Source organism: Halichoerus grypus, chromosome 2, assembly GCF_964656455.1.
Source record: "Halichoerus grypus chromosome 2, mHalGry1.hap1.1, whole genome shotgun sequence".
Taxonomy (NCBI): domain Eukaryota; kingdom Metazoa; phylum Chordata; class Mammalia; order Carnivora; family Phocidae; genus Halichoerus; species Halichoerus grypus.
Genome location: NC_135713.1, coordinates 208,194,130 through 208,213,024, shown reverse-complemented (window position 1 = coordinate 208,213,024; position 18,895 = coordinate 208,194,130). Strand labels below are relative to the sequence as shown.

Here is an 18,895-nt window from a genome sequence, read left to right as displayed (position 1 = left end):
CAAACCGCCGTGTCCACCTGCCTGCTCGCAGTGGCGGGCCCCCCCGCCGGCCCGCCAGCCCGGGCTCCGGCCGGGACCCACCCCCCGACGCCGCGGAGCCCGCGAGCCGACCCGGCCCCGCCCCCGCCCGGGCAGCTTTACGGCGGAGGTCGCGCCGCGACGTGGGCAGCCGTAAAGCGCCCCCGCCCGCGCCCCGCGCCCCCCGCCCCCCTCCCCCGACGGAGCTGCTTCCGCGCGCCGCCGGCCCACACAATGGCCGGTTTCGAGCCGCGGGTCGAGTACCTGGAGAGCTTCCGCTGCCCACTCGGGGGCCTGGCGGCGGGCAAGCCCCGCGTGCTGTGCCACGGGGCCGAGATCTTCGTGTCCACCGGGAGCGAGCTCGTCTACGTCTACGACCAGGAGGGGAGGCTGCTGACCGTGAGCCCCGGGCGGGGGCCCCGGGAAGGAGAATGCGGGCGGGGAGGGGTCGGGCCCCTGGAGCCCCCGGGGGGGCGGGGGGCGGGGGCAGACCACCCCGGTCGAGGGGTCGGGGCGAGGAGACTTGAGGGGCTTCTGGTTCTTTGGGAGGAGCTCGTTTAAGGACTGGGTGCCGTGCTCTGCCTCCCGTCCGTCCTTCTCGCGGCTGGCCGACGCGGCCTTGTCCCCGATGTCCAGGCTGTGTACAGGTTCCCTGGCCAGGTGTGGCACCTGGAGCTCCGGGCCCTCGGCAGGCTGCTCTACGTCCTGTGCGCCCAGAAAGGCATCTACTGCTTGTCGTTGGACCAGGCGAGCAGGTGACGGGGACAGGGGGCAGCACGCGTGGGGGAGGCTGCCCCGGCCTCCGGGGCACTCCTCATTGGCCCTGGCCACCCCACCCCGTCTCCTCAAACACTGCCCCGTGCGACCTAGACGCGCGGCGGGGCCTGGGTCAGGGTCACAGTGAGCACGCACCAGCCCTGCCCTGGAGGCCCTGGAGGGCTGCTGGGCTCAGGGCCCAGCTCTGAAGCCTGGGGTGTCCCCAGCCCCCAGCATCTGCAGCAGGCTCCTGCCCAAGGAGCATCCCTAGTAAATGGGGCTCGGGCTGCAGAGTGTGCAGCCTGAGGCAGGACCCTGTCCCCGCTGGCCTCGCACACCTTTTAGGCGGGTCTCTGCAGTTAGCCGTCACAGCAAAGCACCCTGAACCCTGAGGCAGTCAAGGGGGCCGATATTGAGGAGCTGGGCCCCTCCCATGCTCCAGGGCAGAGGCTAGACATGGCCCACGCTCCCTGCTGGCTCAGGACTTAAGAAGGTAGGGGTGGGATTCACAGGCTAGACTTCGGGGGTCTTACAGTTCTGCACTGATGAGGGTTGTCCTCCTGAACCCGTTTCTGGAAGCCTGGATACATCCTGCTGTGTGGGTGTCCCGGGGTGACTGGTGCTGATGACAGCGGTCTGCGGGCCGATGAGAGGTCATGTGACAGGCCATCTGCTCCCGGGTGGGCCTTCCCCACACTGCTGAGGGGCCGTGATGGGCACCGAGGTCACTCCCTGGGAAGACCCCAGGCCCAGTGTGCTCAGTGGCGCGTCGCTGGGAAGAGAGCTTATACGTGTTCTGACCCACCGTTGCTTGGTTCTTGAAGGTCTGTGAACCGAGGTGATGGGGGTGACAGGGACAGCGAGGACAGTGAGGACAGCGAGCCCCCTTGCGCTGTGATCCCCGTGCACCCAGATGCCTGCCTGCTCCCGGATGACACTCTGTGCGCTTTCACTGTGGTCGATGACATGCTTGTCACCCTGGCACAGGGCCCTGCCCGGTGGAAGGTACAGCTGTCTGAGTGCCCCTGTCCAGGGGAGGGCGCCAGACCCAGAGGCCACATTGGCGAGGTGGAGTTGTCCACCTCCAGCCCCCTGGCTGGGGCCCCCGGGGAGCCCGCAGCCCCCCGCATCCTCCCAGTGCTGTGCTGTGTGTCTCCTCCGGGCAGTAGTGCTCTGCAGACCCGTACGCGGGGCTCCAGGGGCTTCTCGCTGGAACAGGCCCTCTTTGGGCTACTCTTTGGAGTTGATGCCTCCCTTCTAGAATCACCAGTGATCCTCTGTGGTCTCCCCGATGGCCAGCTCTGCTGTGTGGTCTTGAAGACCCTGGTCACCTCAAGGTTGTCCCCAGGCGACCCGAAGGCCCTTGTCAAGATCCTCCATCACCTGGAGGAACCCGTCGTTCTCATTGGGGCCTTGAAGACAGAGTCGTTGCCCGAGGACGCGGAGGACACACACCCTGACTGCCTAGTGGCACTTGGTCACGGTGGCCGGATCCTGGCCATCAAGGCCAGCTGGGACGAGGCAGGGACTCTGGTGCCAGAGCTGCAGGAGTACCGGCTGCCGGGGCCTGTGCTCTGTGCGGCCTGTGGCGGGGGGGGCCGCGTGTACCACAGCACCCCCTCGGAGCTCTGTGTCGTGGACCTGGCTCGGGGACGTGCCCCCGAGGGGGGCCCGGGAGGCCTGCCGTCTCTGCTGTGTCCAGCTGGTTTAGGCATCTGCAGCGTCGTCACCCTCTCTGTGTCCTCCGAGGTGCCCGAAGGTACAAGCTGCCATTCAAACCGGAGATGCCACAGCGTGTCGTGGTAGGGGTGGGACTTTCCGTGGGGCTGTCTTCTCCACTGTGAACTGGCCCATCCTCGTCTCCCTGCTATGTTCCCGTCTTTTGCAAACCTGACGGGCAGGCTTCTCCCCAGCTGCTGTAGGCTGGCACTTGTCTCGGGGTCCGGGGGTGCCTGATGGTGTGTGTCCCATGTGGGTAGGGGTGGGGGCTGCCCCTGGGCGGCGCAGGGCAAGGGCATCTCTCCAAGACAGGTCTTCTGTGGTGGGGAGTCCCGGGAGATTCAGGTGGGTTCCGGCCAAGCCCTGGCGTGTTTCTGAAGGCTAGGAAACGCTTGCCCCGCTTCCCCTGCGGCCTGCCCCCTGGGCCCCTCTGCGCCGGAGCTGCGCGCTGGATGTGGCTTCCCAGGACGGCACCAGGGAGGGTGGTAGCTGTGTTTGCCCGGGGCTGTGGGGCGAGGACAGAGCCACCCTCCCCCGGCGCACGTTCTCGAGGAGACGGCCCACGGGGCCGTACTCATCGCGGAGGAAGCGCTCCGAGGGGACAAGGCCAGTGTCTGTGCCGCAGGGAAGGACGGCCGCGAGTACGGCGGTGCCAGGCTGCAGCCCGGCCTGCGCATGCTCCGTGCCTCGCTCTTCCGGCTGCCCCACCTCGGCCTGGGGCTCGGGGCCTCAGTGGCAGTGGGGGTGGGAGACAAGCAGACAGTTGCAGGAGGTGGAGCCCAGGGGAGGGAAGGGGACGGAAGATGCTAGAGAGCCCCCAGGCTTCCAGAAAGGCCTGGTGAGTGTGGAGCTCTTCCCTGCAGACCACAGGGGCCCGTTGAAAGTCCAGCTGCACCTGGCTGATTCAGGGGCCCACGTGGGTCCTTGCTTGGCCCCGTTTAGACCCCTTCCCCACATGGCTCTAAGCTGCTCTGTGTGCCAGCGTTCTCCCCCAGGAGGGCCCTTCAGAACGTGCGATGAGATGGACGTGCACAGGGACTCTGCCCGGGCCCTGGTGCGCGTCCGGGGCTCCACAGCTCCGTCTCCGGGACCCGCTCTTTCTCACCTGGGTGCGGGCCTGCCGACGACCTCTGTCCCGTGCCTCCAGCAGCCTGCCCCTCCCTGCCCGTTGACCGGGCCCCATGGGTGTGCATCTTCAGGTGGTGCCAGGCTCCTGGCCCTGTCCGCCAGGGGCCGCCTGATGACCTGCAGCCTGGACCTGAGCTCTGAGATGCCGTGCCCCACCAGAGCCGCTATGGCCGATACTGGCCAAAAGATTAAGGAATTGCTTTCTGGAATCGGCACCGTCTCTGAGAGGTGAGCAGCCGCGCTGCCGGTGGCTCGGGCAGAGGCCAGTGCTGCGTCCGCGGGGGCGGCGTCCTGGGTGGTGGCGTCGGCCCAGGCCTCTGACCCCAGGGACAGCCCCAGATGCCACGTTGCATGGCAGCAGGTGAAAGGGACATCCCCCGTTTCCTAGACCCCACGCACACCTCTCCCTGCTAGCGGACAGGCACACTGCCCGTGCCGGCTCCTCGGCCCTCCCCCAGGGCACCCCGCTCCTCAGGGGCCTCTGCCTTCCTGTCTCGGCAAAGGCCCCAGCAGCCTTTTCCTCTGACCCATTCAGAGAAACGGGGCTCCCCTCAGTCCTCACCTGTCCTTCTGTGCGGCGCGGAGTGACAGTCTGTAGGCCCTGGTGCCCTGTGGTTTAGGGCCGTTTCCGAAGTGCCTGCTGTCCTCTGGGCTGTCACGTGCGGCCGCGGCGGAGCGAAGGGGCCCAGTCAGAACATGGCTGGGAAGGCGCAGCCGCCCCTGGGCCCACGTGGCCCTGACGAGGTTGGCGGCGGCCGGGAGCCCGGGGAGCGAGGCCAGGCCTGCTGAGCGTGGGCTGTATCCGCTCCATCCTCTGCCCGCCGTGGTCCTGCTGCCTGAGAGCAGGGGTTGGGTCAGACGGCTGGGGGCCCCCTTGGAAGGGCTGTGGCACGGGCGGGACCGGAGCGCTGCGCCCCGAGGCAGCGGCTTGCCCCTCACGGGGTGTGTGTCAAGGAGCGAGGTTCTGGTGTCTTCCTGTCCTGGGAGGAGGGGCCGAGGGGCCCACCACCACGCCTCCTTCCCCTCCCTCGGGTGCCACGTTTGCTCCTTCCAGAGTGTCTTCTCTGAAGAAGGCAGTTGACCAGCGGAACAAGGCCCTGACGTGCCTCAACGAAGCTATGAACGTGAGCTGCGTCCTGCTGGCCGGCCGGGAGGGCCCCAGGCCCATCTCGTGCACCGTCACCGCCGCCTGGAGCCGCCTGCAGCCGCAGGACGTGCTCACGGCCACCTGCCGGCTGGAGAACAACAGCGGGCTCAGTCTGGACCGGGGCTGGGCCTTGTGCGTGCGGGTGCTGACCGCCCCCGCCTCAGACCCAGACGCAGCTGGCTCGGCCACCACCTACACCGTCCCCGTGGACCGGCTGGGCCCTGGCGATCGGCGGGAGGTGACGCTGCCCCTGGGCCCTGGGGAGGATGGCGCCCTGGACCTGCCCCTGACCGTGTCCTGCGCACTACACTACAGCCTCAGGGAGGTTGTGCGCGGGGCCCTCGCCCCCTCGGAGTCTTTCACGGACCCCTCTCTGGATGAGTGCCCCTCCGACGTCTTGCCTGAGCAGGACGGCATCTGCCTGCCCCTGAGCGAGCACACTGTGGACATGCTGCAGTGTCTGCGCTTCCCTGGCCTGGCCACACCCCACACGCAGGCCCCTGGGCTGCTCGGCCCGGTGAGCGACTCTGTGGACACCTTCTTGGGATCTCTCGGGCCACGCAGCGAGCCGGCGGGACCTGCTTCCCTGCGGGCCAAGTTCCTGCCCCCGTCGGTGGCCACGATCAAGGTGTCCGCAGAGCTTCTGAGGGCCGCCTTGGGGGACAGTCACGCAGGTTGGTGGTGGTGGCTGGCGTCACTGTGGCCTCAGGGCCTGGGGACACGGGGCTCCTCCCTCTTCAGGCCCCGCCCGAGCTCACGGCGGCACCCCTGTCCAGCAGGCACGTCCCTGGGCTGTGCCACCCTGCAGTGGCTCCTCGCTGAGAACACGGCCCTGGATGTCGTGCGGGCCCGACGGCTGTCCTCGGTCCAGGGAGTGGCCCCAGATGGCACTGACCTGCACCTTACCATCCGAGAGGCAAGCGGGGGTCCGCCCTCCAGGGAGAGGCTTCTCCGAGTGGCATCCCCAAGCCAGCTGTCTCTGGGCTGCTTGAGAGGAATCGGGTCGTCGGTCCCCACCTTCCAGAGGTTTCTGACGTGCGCCGTCTGAGGCCCGGCTGTGCTGGAACAGCCTTTGCAGGGCTGCGGGGTCCCAATGGGGACCAGCTTGTCCTTCACGTGTGGGCCCCCACCCCGTGCACAGCTGGCACTCGTGGCCCCAGTGTGGGCCGTAGGGGTGGTCCAGGTGTGGGCTATCCACAGTGGGGTGGGCACAGAGTCACTTGGCCGTAGAGTGAGTGCCGTGGGTCTAGATTCCAAGGGAACAGGACTCCTCCTGGACACACGTTCCCAACGGGCCACTGTGGATTGGCTGGCTGGTCTTTCTGATACAAGTTAACGTGGGGTGGGGAGACCCAGGCCTGGGAGTAGGGGGCCCCAGGGCCTCTTGAGGGCAGGTGGAGCTGCCCTTGGGGTGGGGCAGGGCCGCGCGTGGTCGGTGAGGCTCGTCCTGTGTTGCAGGTGGCTGTGACCCACCTGTGCACCGCAGGGCCCATGCAGACCGTGGAGATCCAGGTGGAGAGCTCGTCTCTGGCCAGCCTGGGCAGTGCACACCACGCGGTCATCGGGCGTCTGCAGGTATGTGGGCCTGCTGCGGGGGCGGGCAGTGGTGGGAGCATGGGACTGTGGGCGACGGGGCTGCCTGCACGGGGGTCGCAGGACCATCCCTCCTCCTCTGCTCCCACGTGCTGTGCAGGGGAGCTGGGGGCGCCCGGGAGGCGAGTGGGGGAGCTTTGCTGATTACCCTTCAGTAGCAGACGCTGCCCCCCGGTGTGCTGGCAGCCCCCGCTGGGCTCCCGTGAGCCCCCTGGCCGCTAGGTTAAAGGAGGACGGTGCGCGTGTTCCTGCCGCGGTCAGCTCCACGTCCCTGCACTTGCCTGGCCGAGGAACCCCTTGTGCGGAGAGGCCGTGCGCTGGGGCTGTGTGCACTGGCTGGCCCATCTCCTCCCGCCGCTTCCAATTGTGGCCCTGGTGGCCACAGAGGACTCTGCAGTGGCAGCCCTCAGCCTCACCTGGGAACTTACCAATGCACATTCCCAGGCCCCACCCAGACCCTGAGAATCGGAGAACCTGCAGGCCAGGCTTTTAGGCTTTGATGAGGACCTGAGTGCCGCTGGTTTAGACCCACCAGTGCCCCCAGGCAGGTGGGCGCCACTCAGGAGCCCGTGGCCGCCGCGGCCACCCCGTGTGGCGCCGTGATGGGCCTGACGCGGCACACGCAGCTCAGGAGTGTAGTTCCGAGTTCCTCAAGCCATCAGAGGAGGCCCTTCCCCACAGGGACGCCCAGCTCCCAGAGTGCGTCCCGTTCTGTCTGCCCAGAGGGGAGCCTCCTAGACCGAGGTCCCCCTGCCCCGTGTCAGGCTGTCTCCAGACCCTGCCGAGCATGAGCATGGCGGTCAGGAGGTGTGGTTAGTGTGATGCTGGGGGAAGGAGCGTGTTGCCTGGACCCCCGGCAGGAGGGGGAGGTCAGTGTCCTGGTGTTGCCATGACAGTCACAGAAGGGGCATAAACAGCAAGAATTCAGTGCTGGAGGCCAAGGCCTCTCTCCACGTCACGCAAACGGCTTCTCCCCACGTTTGCACGTAACTGTCCTCTGTGTCCTGATCGCTTGTTATTAGACCTGCCCCCCCCCAGCAGGAGCTCGTCCTACCTCGCTCATTTGCAGAGACCTCATGTCCGAGTATAGTCCCCGAGCTGCTGGGGGCAGCACTCCCGGGTGAATTTGGCTCCGAACAGGGAGGGCTGCAGATGCTCCCTTGAGGGGCATCCTCACGTGGGCCGCACACCCCAGTCTGTCCTCCGTCAGCTGATGCCCTGTTCCCCGTGATGGGAGTGTACCTGAGAACCAGTTTGTATTCTCCTGGCCGCTCAGAGTTTGGGGGACCCTGCCAGATGTGCAGAGCCTGCCACAGAGGCCGGCGGGGGCCTTGCTGCCTAATCCTGTCTGGGAGCTTGGATCTGAGCCCCCAGGAGCTGCCTGGGCTTCCCCCGGAATGCGGGACCAGAACCAGCCCCACAGCGGGCTGTGCCGAGGGGATGTGCCAGTGGGGCAGGTTGGGTGGCCCCGTGATGGCAGTAGGCACCAGGCCTGGGACGAAGGATGGGAGATGGGGTGGTGGAAGGTGGCTCTGTGGGGACGAGGGAGGAGGTGGGGGGGCAGGAACTTAGGAGAAAGTGACTTCCAAGTCCTCCACTGTCAGGCTGGGGCTGGAGCGGAAGACACAGAGGGGGTGGTACGGTGCTGGAGGACAGGTGCCAGGAGCCCTGGGTACCGGCTCCAGATGGGGGGGAGCATCCTCTCCAGCCACCTGCCCCTTGTCCGCCCCCGCCCCCAGAGGATGGTTGTGGAGCAGGCTGCCCAGAGCTCCAGCCCACCTGACCTCCGTGTGCAGTATCTCCGCCAGATCCATATCAACCACGAGGTGAGGCCCCTCCAGCTCCCGTCCCCGGGGCCTCCCGCCAGCCTGGTCAGGGAGGACCATCCCTGGCTGGGATCCTCTGGGAACACAGGTGTCACCCGGCACAGTGGGGGGCCTGCCCAGTCCTCAGCCCAGAGTCGGGGCAGGGGGCGGGGTGGGTGCGGTTCCTTCTGTCTCCCGCCTTGCTCCTTGCTCCTCTTGCTAGTCCACCTTCACTAGGCCCCTCCTGTCACCTGGGGAGGGGGGCCTGGCTGCATGTCCCCTGCATTCCTAGGTCACCTGCCACATCCCAAGTAGGATTTGTGCATCGTGGGTGTCCCAGCAGGGAGGTGGGGGCTCTGAGCTCTTGCCGCCTGTCCCCACCGCAGACACTGCTGCGGGAGGTGCGGGCCCTTCGGGACCGGCTGTGCACGGAGGACGACGCCAGCTCCTGCGGCACTGCCGAGAGGCTCCTGCAGGTGTACGGGCAGCTCCGGAGCCCCAGCCTCCTCCTGCTGTGACGCCTCGTGGGCCCCGCCCCCGCCACAAGCCAGGCGCCCCCGTGGCTTTACGGAGAGACGCCCAGGGCACCAGAGGCTGCTTCCCGCCTCCTGACCCTGGCTGTGGCTGTGGGGTGGGGGAAGGCAGGTGAGCTGGGCCACTGAACGGGACACGGGGCCCGCGACTGCTCCAGGGCGTGTGTAAAGCGCGTTGATCACAGGCGCCTGGGGACCGGGCTCTGCCCTTGCGGCCCCGTCCACCCTGGCCCTAGCTGGCCCACAGCGTTCCCCTCCCTTGGACGGCCACCCACGGCTCCCCGCGGCACCTGGTCGAGCTGGGCAGTCTCTGGCCTGGAGCACTGGGGCTGGATCAGCGGCCTCCCCTCCCCGCAGAAGTCAGGCCACGGAGGTTTCTGGGGTCGTGACTTGCGGGTTTGTGTCTGTGACTGTTGCTGTTCCCACCGCCCCGCTGCCCGCCTGCCCACGCCCACCACGCGCAGACCCCTTCGTCCCCCTTGGGGCCCCTCAGCCCTGCGTCTGTGCCGCTGCTGAGGCCACCAGCTGGGACGCCGCTCCCTGTGGCTCCCACCCTCACCCAGTAGGTGCTCCCGGCCGGGGCTGCGCCCAGCGCCCAGCACTGTGCATTGTTTCCAGGGCCCCTCACGGTGGGCTGCAGCCCCCCAGCTGCCTCCCTCCGGTGCTGGTGCAGCTAGCAGTGGGGGGGTGACCCCCGTTCGGACTTGACATGGTGCTGTTCTGCGCGTGCGGGAGCCGCGAGGCTCCTCTGCTGCAGAACAAGTGTGTTCTCGGGCCGAGCTGCTCGGCTTCTGGGTGTGTGTGTGTTTGGGGCGGCAGCTCTGAGCTGCATTTCTGGGCCTCCCCAGGGGTATGCTCGGATGAACCTTGCCTTGGTCTTTCCGCGGTCGTGGGGGCCGGTAGGGGGTCTCCCAGCACTGGGGCGACGTGCCCACTGGCCTGCGGGGCATGCGAGTCCCTCGTCCCCAAGGAGGGAGAGGGGCCAGTGGGGAGTCCGGGTCCGAGTCGGGAGAGTGGGCGGCCGCCACACAGCCTGCAGGCCGGAGGTTGGGCGGTGGTGGGCACGGATGCGGGGTGTGGGCGGATGCGGGGTGTGGGCCGAGCAGCGCTGGAAGCACGTCCCCAGCCTCCGGGCTTCACTGGGCTGCCCCTGGGCCCCACCGTCCCGCTCCCCACACAGGCAGCCTCGCTCCTGCCGACAAGGATAACCCTGGAGAGGCGTGAGCACGCGTCCTCCCGGGGGTGGAGACGCAGCAGTGGGGAGGGGCGGGGTGGGGGCAGGGCAGTCGCTGGGGGCCCGCCACCTAGTCTCCAGAAAAGGAGACGCACGACCTGGACACCTAACCAGCTGAGAGGAGATAAAGTGGAATCTTGTGAAACTTTGGTGAATGAGGGGGGATGGGTGGGGGGTAAGACAAATGGGACACAGGCGGGAGCTTCCCTGGGAGCCTCGTGCTGGGGTGCCCGGTCAGCGCCCCATCGGGGACGGGACGCCACATTGAGCACCAGGGGTCCCTCAGCCAGCCTCTGCTGCGCGTGGCTCACCATCCCCCACACCGCTCCGGCCCACCAGAGGATGGCCTCTGCACAGTCCCAGCCTCTCTCCTCCCAGGCGCAGGGGCATCCCTACTGCCACCCCAGCTGGCCCCTCTGGGGACCCCCGGGGCACTCCTCCCTGCCTCCCCTCCCCCGCTCAGCAAGGGTCTGAGGCCAAGTGCACCCTCTGGCAGAGGTCAGCAGAGGGGAGCCCTCACACTGATGACTGGCGGCAAGCCCTGGGCGGGTGAGCCCCCAACCCTGCTGCCCTGGGCGCCACTAGGGGGCAGCACAGGCTGTGGCTCAGGCAGCCACCTGTCCCCTCCGCAGCCTCTGGGCTCTCGTGTCTGGTCCTCGAAGGGTTAACTAAGCCCACCTTGACCAGGGGGCCCACTTGGGTCCAGCTCCTCTGTCCTTAAGGCGGGGGTGGGGGGTGGGCAGTGAGGTCAGGAGCAGGCGGGGCTGAGGAGGGCGCTGGGGAGAGGCTGGGGAGAGGGGGTCCCTTCCTCCCCGCTCTGGTTGGGCACATCCGCTCTGCACGCCCTTCCTCGCACGCCCTTCCCAAAGCGCCCCAGTCCCGACTGGACCACTGGCTGGACTCACTGGAGGGGTTTTCAGGCCCCAGTCACGGGGAGGGACTTGGGCTTAGGGGCCGGGCATCTGGTCTCATCCTCCCTTCAGGCCCTAGGCCACACGGCCGTGTCCTGACCCCTCCGCCAGCCCCCAGGTTCCGTGTCTCCCACTCGGCGCTCTGATGGCCTGGGTCACCCAGCCCAGCCGAGAGGCACTGGCCCGGGTGGGGGTCCTCGGGGGCTGGGAGTGCCTGGATGCCAGCTGGCGGACCACAGACCTTATCTTGGCGTCCAGCCTGCTTGGGGCAAGGTGGGTGGGGGGTGAGAGCCACACGTGCGGTGGGAGTGGGAGACCTGGAGCCGCCTGTCTGGGCTGAGAGGGGCCTTCTCCCCAGGGTTGGCCACTCACACCCTGTTTGGGAGGGGTGGGGTCGCTTTCGCCTCAGGTGCGCGGGGGATTCCCTAAGACCCTGCCCCTGGGGAGGAGAGCCACCCCCAGACCCTGTGAGCGGCTCCCCCCACCCCAGTTCCGCTCGGTCTCCGGGAGCAGCTGCGTGGCGCCCGCACAGGGCGGGGGCGGGGCCCAGGGGGTGCCGGGGTGCCCCTGCCCAGGAGGGGACGGGGTGGGGCGGGGGCGTCCCGCCCGCTGGACCCGCCTCCCGGCCACGCTCGCCTGCCCTGGGTGTCCTGCGCCGAGGGATGGGGAGGTGGAGGGCCCCGGCCGGGACCCCCGGGGCAGAGGCGCTGGCCCTCCGCGCACAGCCCTCCCCGCGCGAGCGGCGCCACGGAGCCCGCCAGCCGCTGCGTCACAGACACGGTTTAATGGGGGGACGGGCGCGCCGCCCGCTCAGTACTCCCAGAGCGCGACCCCGGCCGGCGTGTCCGCGTCCGCGCGCAGCAGCCCGGAGGCGCCTCCGCGCAGGTACTTGCCGCTCCCCGCGCGGATGGCCAGGCGGCCGCGCTCGCGGAACTCGAAGAGGAAGTCCTCGGCGCGCTCGCCGTCGCTGCACACGCTGCCGTGGCTGCCGGTGTTCCAGAACCCGCCGCCGCGGCCTGGGGGCGGGCCGGGGTCGGCGGGGGGCTGCCCGGGCCCCCGGGCCCCCCCGCCCCGCGCTCCCCGCCCCGCAGAAGCCCCCTGCCCTGCGCCCCGCGCTCCCGTCCGCACCTCGGATTTGGTAGGCGCCGTCGCTGAAGCTCAGATGGAAGACCTCGTAGACGGAGCGGTTGGTGTCCAGCTGGTTGGAGCCGCGGCGGTGGCAGATGAAGCCGTCCAGGCCCCGCAGCACGAGGATGGGCCGATTGATGAGCTTGAGAATGAACTCCTCGTCCTCACCTGGCGGGGAGCAGGGGCTGAGGGGCCGCTGCCTGCCCACTGCCTTCCGGGGATGGGTGGGGCCCGGGGGCAGAGGGGGCCCATATCTGCCCTTGCCATGACCTCCTGTGACCTTGGCAAGAGGCCCGCCGCCACCAAGCCCCAGGTTCCCCAAATATACAGTGGAGACAAGGAAGTTCTGGGCTGTGACTGCTCCTTGATGTCCACAGTGATTATCTTGACCAGCAAGTGTGACTCATGCCAAGGGCCACCTGGGCAGTTGTACAGGGAGGAGGGGCCGATTCTTAGGTGACAGGGGTCTGTGGGCAGAGGGCCCGGCCCCAGTTCCCTGGAACTGGTGAGGAGTGCTCACCCACAAAGTCGCTGGTGGCCGCCAGCTGTCCATTCTTCTTCATGCACACATAGCGCCCGTTACTGGCCTTCAGGGCCACCCGCCGGCCACGCCACTCCACCTCAAACATGGTGTTGGCAGAACTGGGAAGGTCAGGGTAAAGTCCCCTCAGAGCAGCAAGACGTGGGGGAGCTCAGGGTCAGGCTTTCTCATCCCCCTCAGGCCCAGCACCAACCCCCAGGGGGAGAAGTGGGCACCTGCCTTCCACTGACACGCCCACCACCATTAAGAGCCGCCCCTCACCCCAGTGGGCATTCTTTCTTGGCTGGGCTGCTACAGTGGTCCTCATGGTGGAGGTGCTGGTGCAGATGGAGGTGATAAGGAGGTGGCGGTGGTGGTGGTCGTGGAGGTGATGGTGGAGATAGAGGAGGCGTAGTGGTGGTGATCGTGGTGGAGGCGACGTGGTGGTGGTGATGGTGGAAGTGGTGGAAGAGGCATGGTGGTGGTGATGGAGGTGGTGATCGTGGTGGTGATGGTGAACATGGTGATGATGGAGATGGTGGAGGAGGCATGGAAGTGGTGATCGTGATGGTGATGGTGAGCATGGTGGTGATGGTGGAAGTGGTGGGGGAGGCATGGAGATGGTGATCGTGGTGGTGATGGGGAGATGGTGGTGATGGTGGAAGTGGTGGGGGAGGCATGGTGGTGGTGATGGAGGTGGTGATGGTGAGCATGGTGGTGGTGGTGGAGATGGGGATGGTGCACTCACACCTGTGTGGCTGTGGCATGGATGCCCCCATGGTTGACGAGGGTCCAGTAGCCCCCGGTGCTGGAATAGAAGGTGCACTTCTTTGTCTCCTGGTCAATTTGCATCAGGAAGGTCTCATGATGCAGTTCTTCGTCTTGGTTGGCTGAGACGTTGACCCCTGGAGGGAGGATATGGGAAGCCCCTCGCGCCTCTCCCTGGGTGGGGGGTGGGGAGCAGAAAGATGGGAAAAAGCATGCTCTTGGGAAAACCCTGAAGGCAGAGGGGTTCTCATCTAGAACTCTTTGGAGTTAAGATTTGGAAGGCACTTCTCAGAGGGTAGGAGGCGGTGCCCATGGCCACGTGGGCACACTGCAGACCCCTACATCCAGTTCCCTAAAGTTCCTTGGCCTAGCTCCTGCCACAGCCCCAGGAGCCAGACCTTCCGTGCCAGCAAATCCCTTGCCTCTGCTAATCATCAGGTAATCTGCTTGCTGCTGCCCTCTCGACCCAGGACTTACACCAGCCTCTATTTATAACTTACTCCTAAGCCACTGGGTGGGCACAGTGGGGTCCTTCTTCCCCAAGCCATGGCCCAGGGCACAGCTGGGGCCTGGGGTCCACTCCTGGGCACAGAGTAGAGGCCGATCCACTGTCCCCTCCCCAGCCCGCTCTTCACGTGTGTGGTCTCCTGGGAGTCCCGAGGGAGGGCAAGGCTGTCTGGGGCTCTGCCTGGGGTTCCTGGAAGGGGGGAACTGGGGGCATCCATGCCCAGGGTGGGGAGCAGGGGGCAGGCGCTGGCATCTCTAGTATCTTCCCATAAACCACGCCCCTGTTTCCAGTGATGTGGCAGATCACAGAGCTCCCCGAAGAGGCCGGGCTCCAGCGTGTCCAGCTGGTGGAGCGGGAGGAAGTGGGGGCCTGAGGGTCGGGGCCAGATCCTATCCAGCCCCGTCCCCAGGAAGGTAGGGCGGGCACCAGGAGGGCCTATGCTGGAGAGGGTGAGACCTGCCGTCCTTCACCAGCTCCCAAGGCTGCTCCCTCCAAAGCTGCCCAGATAGGGATCTGTGTCCCTTCTTGCATGAGTCCCCGCCATCCCCGCCGTCCCGTCAGCAGCACTGAACTAAGTGAGCACCTGATGCTTCGGGCATGTGATCAGTTAACAACTCAGACAGCAAAGACAGTTTGTCCAATGCCCGTGGGTGCCGTGGGCCTTGACGGGGGTGGCTCATGGAGAAGGTGACACAAACAGACCAAGGAGGTGGGAGACCCGTCCCCGCAGGTGCTGAGGGCAGGAGGAGGAGAGGGCTGCCGGGTCGGGCTGCACGCCTGCCCCGCGGCCCCTCTGAGGCCGACCCCACCGGCATCCCCAGCGTCGCCCCTCACACGCCCTCCAGACAGACTGCGGCCAAGGGGCTCCCAACTCACGCAGCTGGAATAGCAGAGCCGTCCTGTGACCACGAGGCCACCAGCCCGAGGTCAGAGCTGTCCCCCGTGAGCAGCTCCACAAGGAGGAGAGAGTGAAGGGTTTGAAGACGCCACTGAGCCGGCGATGGTGTCCTGCCTGGGACCCCACCACCCCCGTGCCTCCAGACTTCGTTTATGTGAGGTGACGTCCTCGTGGCTTGAGCCACTGGGGACCGTTCTGTGAGCTCCCCTGTGTCACTGAAGGCCAGCCAGGGTGCTCCCAGACACCCCATGTGGAAGAAGACAGGTTTGGGGGCTGCCTGGCCAGCAAAATTATTGGGATCAAGGCACCAGCACTCGGCAGAACCCGCAGCTCCAGCTGCCTCCTCCCCTGGACTGACGGGGACATCCTGTCACATCCTGCTTCCTCAACCACTCGCTGCCCAGTCAACACTGAACCTCTGGGGGCAGGTCCCATGCCCTAGGGTTATTGCAAAGGAAGCGAGCAGGCGAACGTGGGGTCCCTCTGGCTTCTACAGGGGAAGGCAGATCCCGTCCTTAGTCAGGGATGCCCTGTGACAGACCGTCAGATGCAGGGGGTCCAGGGAAGGAAGAAGAGTCCGTACGGCGCCGTCCCTCACCGTCCCACCAGCACGGTCTCTGTCACCCCCACCAGCGGCACCGCGGCCTTGCTCACCACCCGAGCCCGTCCAAGCGCCCTTGTGTCCAGCACCTCCCCCGCCTCACAGAGGACGCGGTTCACACGGTGGACAAACCAACCATGGGGGTTCCCACAGCCAGAGAGCGCTGTGGCCAGGCTGCAGGGCCCGCGCCGGGAAGGACGAGGGCTGATTGTCCGTCGTGCCGCAGGACCTGGCCACGTTCCAGACCGGCGTTCAGGAGGTGTTTGTGGAGTGCCCATCGCGGTGCACGCCTGGCCTTGGGAACCCTGACTCCAGGCGGGGGAGGGGGGCCCTCCGGAGTGCTCGCGGCTGGGCCTCGGCCAGCGGGACTGGAGGGTGGCCGTGGGCCAGGTCAGGGCGTGCCCGGCCACTCCTGGGGGCACAGACCCAGGAGCCCAAGTAGGAGGCGGTGGTAACTGCTGGCCTGGGCCCGGCTAGGGGCCACTCTGGGACCTCAGCCTCGTCTCCGGGAAGTAGGAATTGCCCGTGTTCACCTCACAGACGTGTGATCGCATGTGCAAAGGCCCACTGGTCACAGCAGACAGGTGGCCAATGCTCCAGGATTGACGGGGAGCCAGGCTGCACCCACCCGGCAGAGACCATGCCTTCCACCAAGAAGCCCGGGCCCCGGGGGAGGCCCCCAGACTGGAGGGACCCCAAGGTCCCTCCACATTCCACTCCTGGGTTGGATGAGGATCCCCACTGGTGAGGCACAGGCAGTGGGCACAAGGGCCCTGCCCACTGATGGCTCCTTGTCCTGTCCTTGGCCCCTCCCCAATTTCCTGTAAAGCTCAGAAAATGGAGCAGTAGAAGAGAAGGGGCGGGGCAGGGAGTGGGGGGCCAGCCCCGCGTGGGCAGGACCTGCCCTCCTGCCCCTCACGGCCGCGGGCCTGGGCACCGCTGTCCTGCGTTCCGCGGCTGTCCAGCGCGCCGTGGGCTCAGTGGTCCTGAGAAGGACCCCCTCCTCCTGACCCTGAAGCCAGCAGCCCTCTGCCACTCCCCCGGCGCGCCCCGGACCGAGGTCGGCGTGGCCAGCCGCGCCCACGTTACCTTGCCGCACGGACACGTAGCGGTGGTTGGCGGCCACGAGCACCACCTGCGGGTGACTCTCCTCCAGGTCGAAGAGCTCGTCCTTGCCCGGCCGCGTGCTGCGGCCCGCCCTGAGCGTGCCGGCGGGCCCCCCGGGCGCCAGGTAGCGGCCGTCGCGGTCCTTGAAGGCCAGCTTGCCCGCCTTGACCCCGAGCGTGTAGCGGGCGTGGGGCTCGGGCCCCCCCACGAGGCGGCCGTCGCTGCGCAGGTAGCGGCCGTCGCAGGCCCGGAGGCAGTACTGCCCGTTCTGGAAGATGAGGGTGACGAGCGCGCCCACGCCCCAGGGCGTGTCGCTGTCGGCCGCCATCTCGTCCTCCTGCGGGCACAGGTGCACGTAACGCCGGCGGCTCACGCTCAGCAGGTGCGCCTGCGGGTGGATGGCCAGGTGGACGGTCCACAGCTCGGCCGGGGAGATGGCCGTGGCGAAGCAGGACAGCCGGTCCTCGGTGCCGCCGAAGAAGCGGCCGTGCGGCTCCGACCGCAGCGCCCAGCGCCCGTCGGGCTGCGGCAGCACCAGGAAGCGGCAGTCACGGCCCGGCCGCTCCGCCTCGCAGGCCACGCGCCCGTCCTCCTGCGCCGACAGGTAGCGGCCCAGGTGGCGGCTGCGGAGCAGCACGGCGGCGCCCTGGCCCGGGTCGGGCTCCAGCACCCACGTCTGCTTCCTCTTGAGGCTGGGCGCCGAGGCGTTGACCTTGAAGCCGAAGCTCTCGGCCGTCAGGTAGCGGTCAGCGTCGTTGACGAGGCCAAACTGGATCTTCAGCACCTGGTGCAGGCCGTTGGTGGGCATCCTCAGGGCCGGCCCGGCGCCCCACGAGGGGCCTGGGAGGCTCTCTCCGCGTGCTCACGGCCCCCGAGGTCCCCCAGAGGCCCGGCCGGCGTCATGGACCTGCTGCCCTCTGACCAGTGGCTGCGGGCCCGCGGGCGGCGGAGGGCGGGCGGAGGGCGGATCAGGGCTGTGCCGGCTTAGGGACAGCGGCTGCCTTGTGTTACCCCAGCTTGGATTTCAGCCACTCGTGGACTGCCCAGCGGCCTGAGCCCCAGGGCCTGCAGGGGTGGAGAGCTCCGCCCGCCGCGGGCTGACCACCTCCCCGTACTCGCTGGCGGCTGCCCAGGCCTACAGCCCGAGCCCCGGGCCCCGCCTCCTGGCCCCTGCGCCTCTTGGGCTTTCTCCTGGTTGTCCCCCGCGTCAGGGCCCCCAGACCCACTGCACAGACTCACCAGCCCAGCCCGGCTCCTTCCCAATGTAGAGAAAGCTGCCTGGTGGAAAACTCAGCGAGGCCGCAACCCGATCGCAGCCCTCCACCCTCAGCGGCCGCCAGATCCTCGGCCAGATCCAGTTACTGCTTCTCTGATTCCTGGTGCCAGGAGCCCGGCAAGGCCCCCCAACTCAGGCAGCCTGGAGCTGGAGTCCCATACCGTCCCCCTCGGCTGCAGCCTGCAGCCCTGGGCCCAACACCTCCCCCAGGGTGGCCTGGGCTAGGAACGTGGCAGCCAGGGGTCGTGGTGCCAGGGAGTGTCTAGGTGTGCCCAGGCGCCCCCATCCTGGCACCCGTGGTACCCTGGCCCGAGCCAGGGTCGCACTCACATCAGGCCAGGCAGCCTGGCTCTGTGGGACCGGGAGAGGGCCCCTGGACTGCCTGGAGGACCACGCAGCGGGAAGGTGACACGAGAGTGTGGGCAGGGGCCATCCTGAAGGTGGCGGGCTGTCGGACCCAGGGTCAGAGGACCAGGCCTTGGGCTGACCCCTGTGCCGTAAGCACCTCTAGGAGCCCACGAGGCTGCTCCCCCTTCCTGGGTGAGCTAGGGTGAAGCCAGCCTTGCTGCGTGGGCCCGGGGACCCCTAACTGCTGTTCATGTTGCTGGGGCGACTGGCCTGACTTGCAGCGTCTTTACAGGGTCTGGTCCAGGGGGGTTTGTGGGGCAGAGCCCTCTCAGCAGAGGGATGTGGCCAGCAGGCTAGGAGAGGCCGGAAGCTGGCCACCCCTGACCCCAGCACTTCCCAGCCCCCGCCACTGGGACCACCTGGCTAGACTCCCTCCCCGCTGAGCCCAAGGGGGCCGTCTTCGGGGACCCGCAAGGGGCCTGCTCGGCCGCACCCTGCCCGTCTGTCTCCTGCACCTGCCTCAGGGGCTGGGAGCCAAGTAGTGAAACCAGAGCTGCCCGGCCTGGGCCTGGGCCAGCCGCAGTGTCCTCTTCCTCATCACAGCATGTGACCCTCAGGCTTCCCTCGGGGAATGGGCTCGGGGCCCGGGCATTTCCAGCCACAGCCTCGTGGCCCTTGGTGCCATAGGCAGCTCCGCCCTGCCCCTCTGGAGGCCGTGACAGGGCCCCATGCGGTGGGGGTCCAGCCGAGTGCAAGGGCCTTGGGCTGGGCATGTGAGGCCCCGGGGGCGGGCAGGGCAGACAGGGAGACACTGAGGGCCGGAGGGGGATTCTGGGAGACACACCTGGGCACCGGTCCCCCCAACAGCACAGTGCGTGCCGCGGGGTGGTCAGCGGG

The 18,895-nt window shown here is 67.8% G+C and overlaps 2 protein-coding genes across 8 annotated transcripts; one reads left to right on the top strand and one right to left on the bottom strand.

Moving 5' to 3' along the window:
- The first annotated feature begins 198 nt into the window (after positions 1–198).
- On the top strand, positions 199–12,315 carry FAAP100 (FA core complex associated protein 100). 6 transcript variants are annotated; one of them, XR_013445276.1, is made up of 10 exons: positions 199–417; positions 655–773; positions 1,599–2,533; positions 3,693–3,849; positions 4,676–5,442; positions 5,545–5,684; positions 6,227–6,343; positions 8,101–8,187; positions 8,553–8,811; positions 11,987–12,315. XR_013445276.1 is itself a non-coding variant. In XM_036094046.2 (10 exons), the coding sequence occupies exons 1-9, from the start codon at positions 253–255 to the stop codon at positions 8,776–8,778; spliced, it is 2,685 nt and encodes an 894-aa protein (XP_035949939.1). In that variant the 5' UTR covers positions 199–252; the 3' UTR covers positions 8,779–8,811; positions 11,987–12,315. The 6 variants fall into 6 exon arrangements, 5 of the variants coding, with proteins under 5 accessions (XP_035949939.1, XP_035949943.1, XP_035949957.1 ...); XM_036094046.2 differs by having other exon boundaries at positions 6,255–6,343; XM_036094050.2 differs by having other exon boundaries at positions 5,548–5,684; positions 6,255–6,343; positions 8,553–12,315.
- FSCN2 (fascin actin-bundling protein 2, retinal) lies at positions 11,614–17,182 on the bottom strand. Of its 2 annotated transcripts, none has more exons than XM_036094239.2 (5): positions 16,357–17,182; positions 13,241–13,397; positions 12,489–12,614; positions 11,973–12,211; positions 11,614–11,860 (listed from the first exon to the last, which is right to left on the bottom strand). In XM_036094239.2, exons 1-5 carry the CDS (start codon positions 17,180–17,182, stop codon positions 11,655–11,657), a joined length of 1,554 nt encoding a protein of 517 aa, XP_035950132.1. In that variant the 3' UTR covers positions 11,614–11,654. The 2 variants fall into 2 exon arrangements, with proteins under 2 accessions (XP_035950132.1, XP_077922391.1); XM_078066265.1 differs by having other exon boundaries at positions 11,973–12,140; positions 12,493–12,614.
- Positions 17,183–18,895: the final 1,713 nt, after the last annotated feature.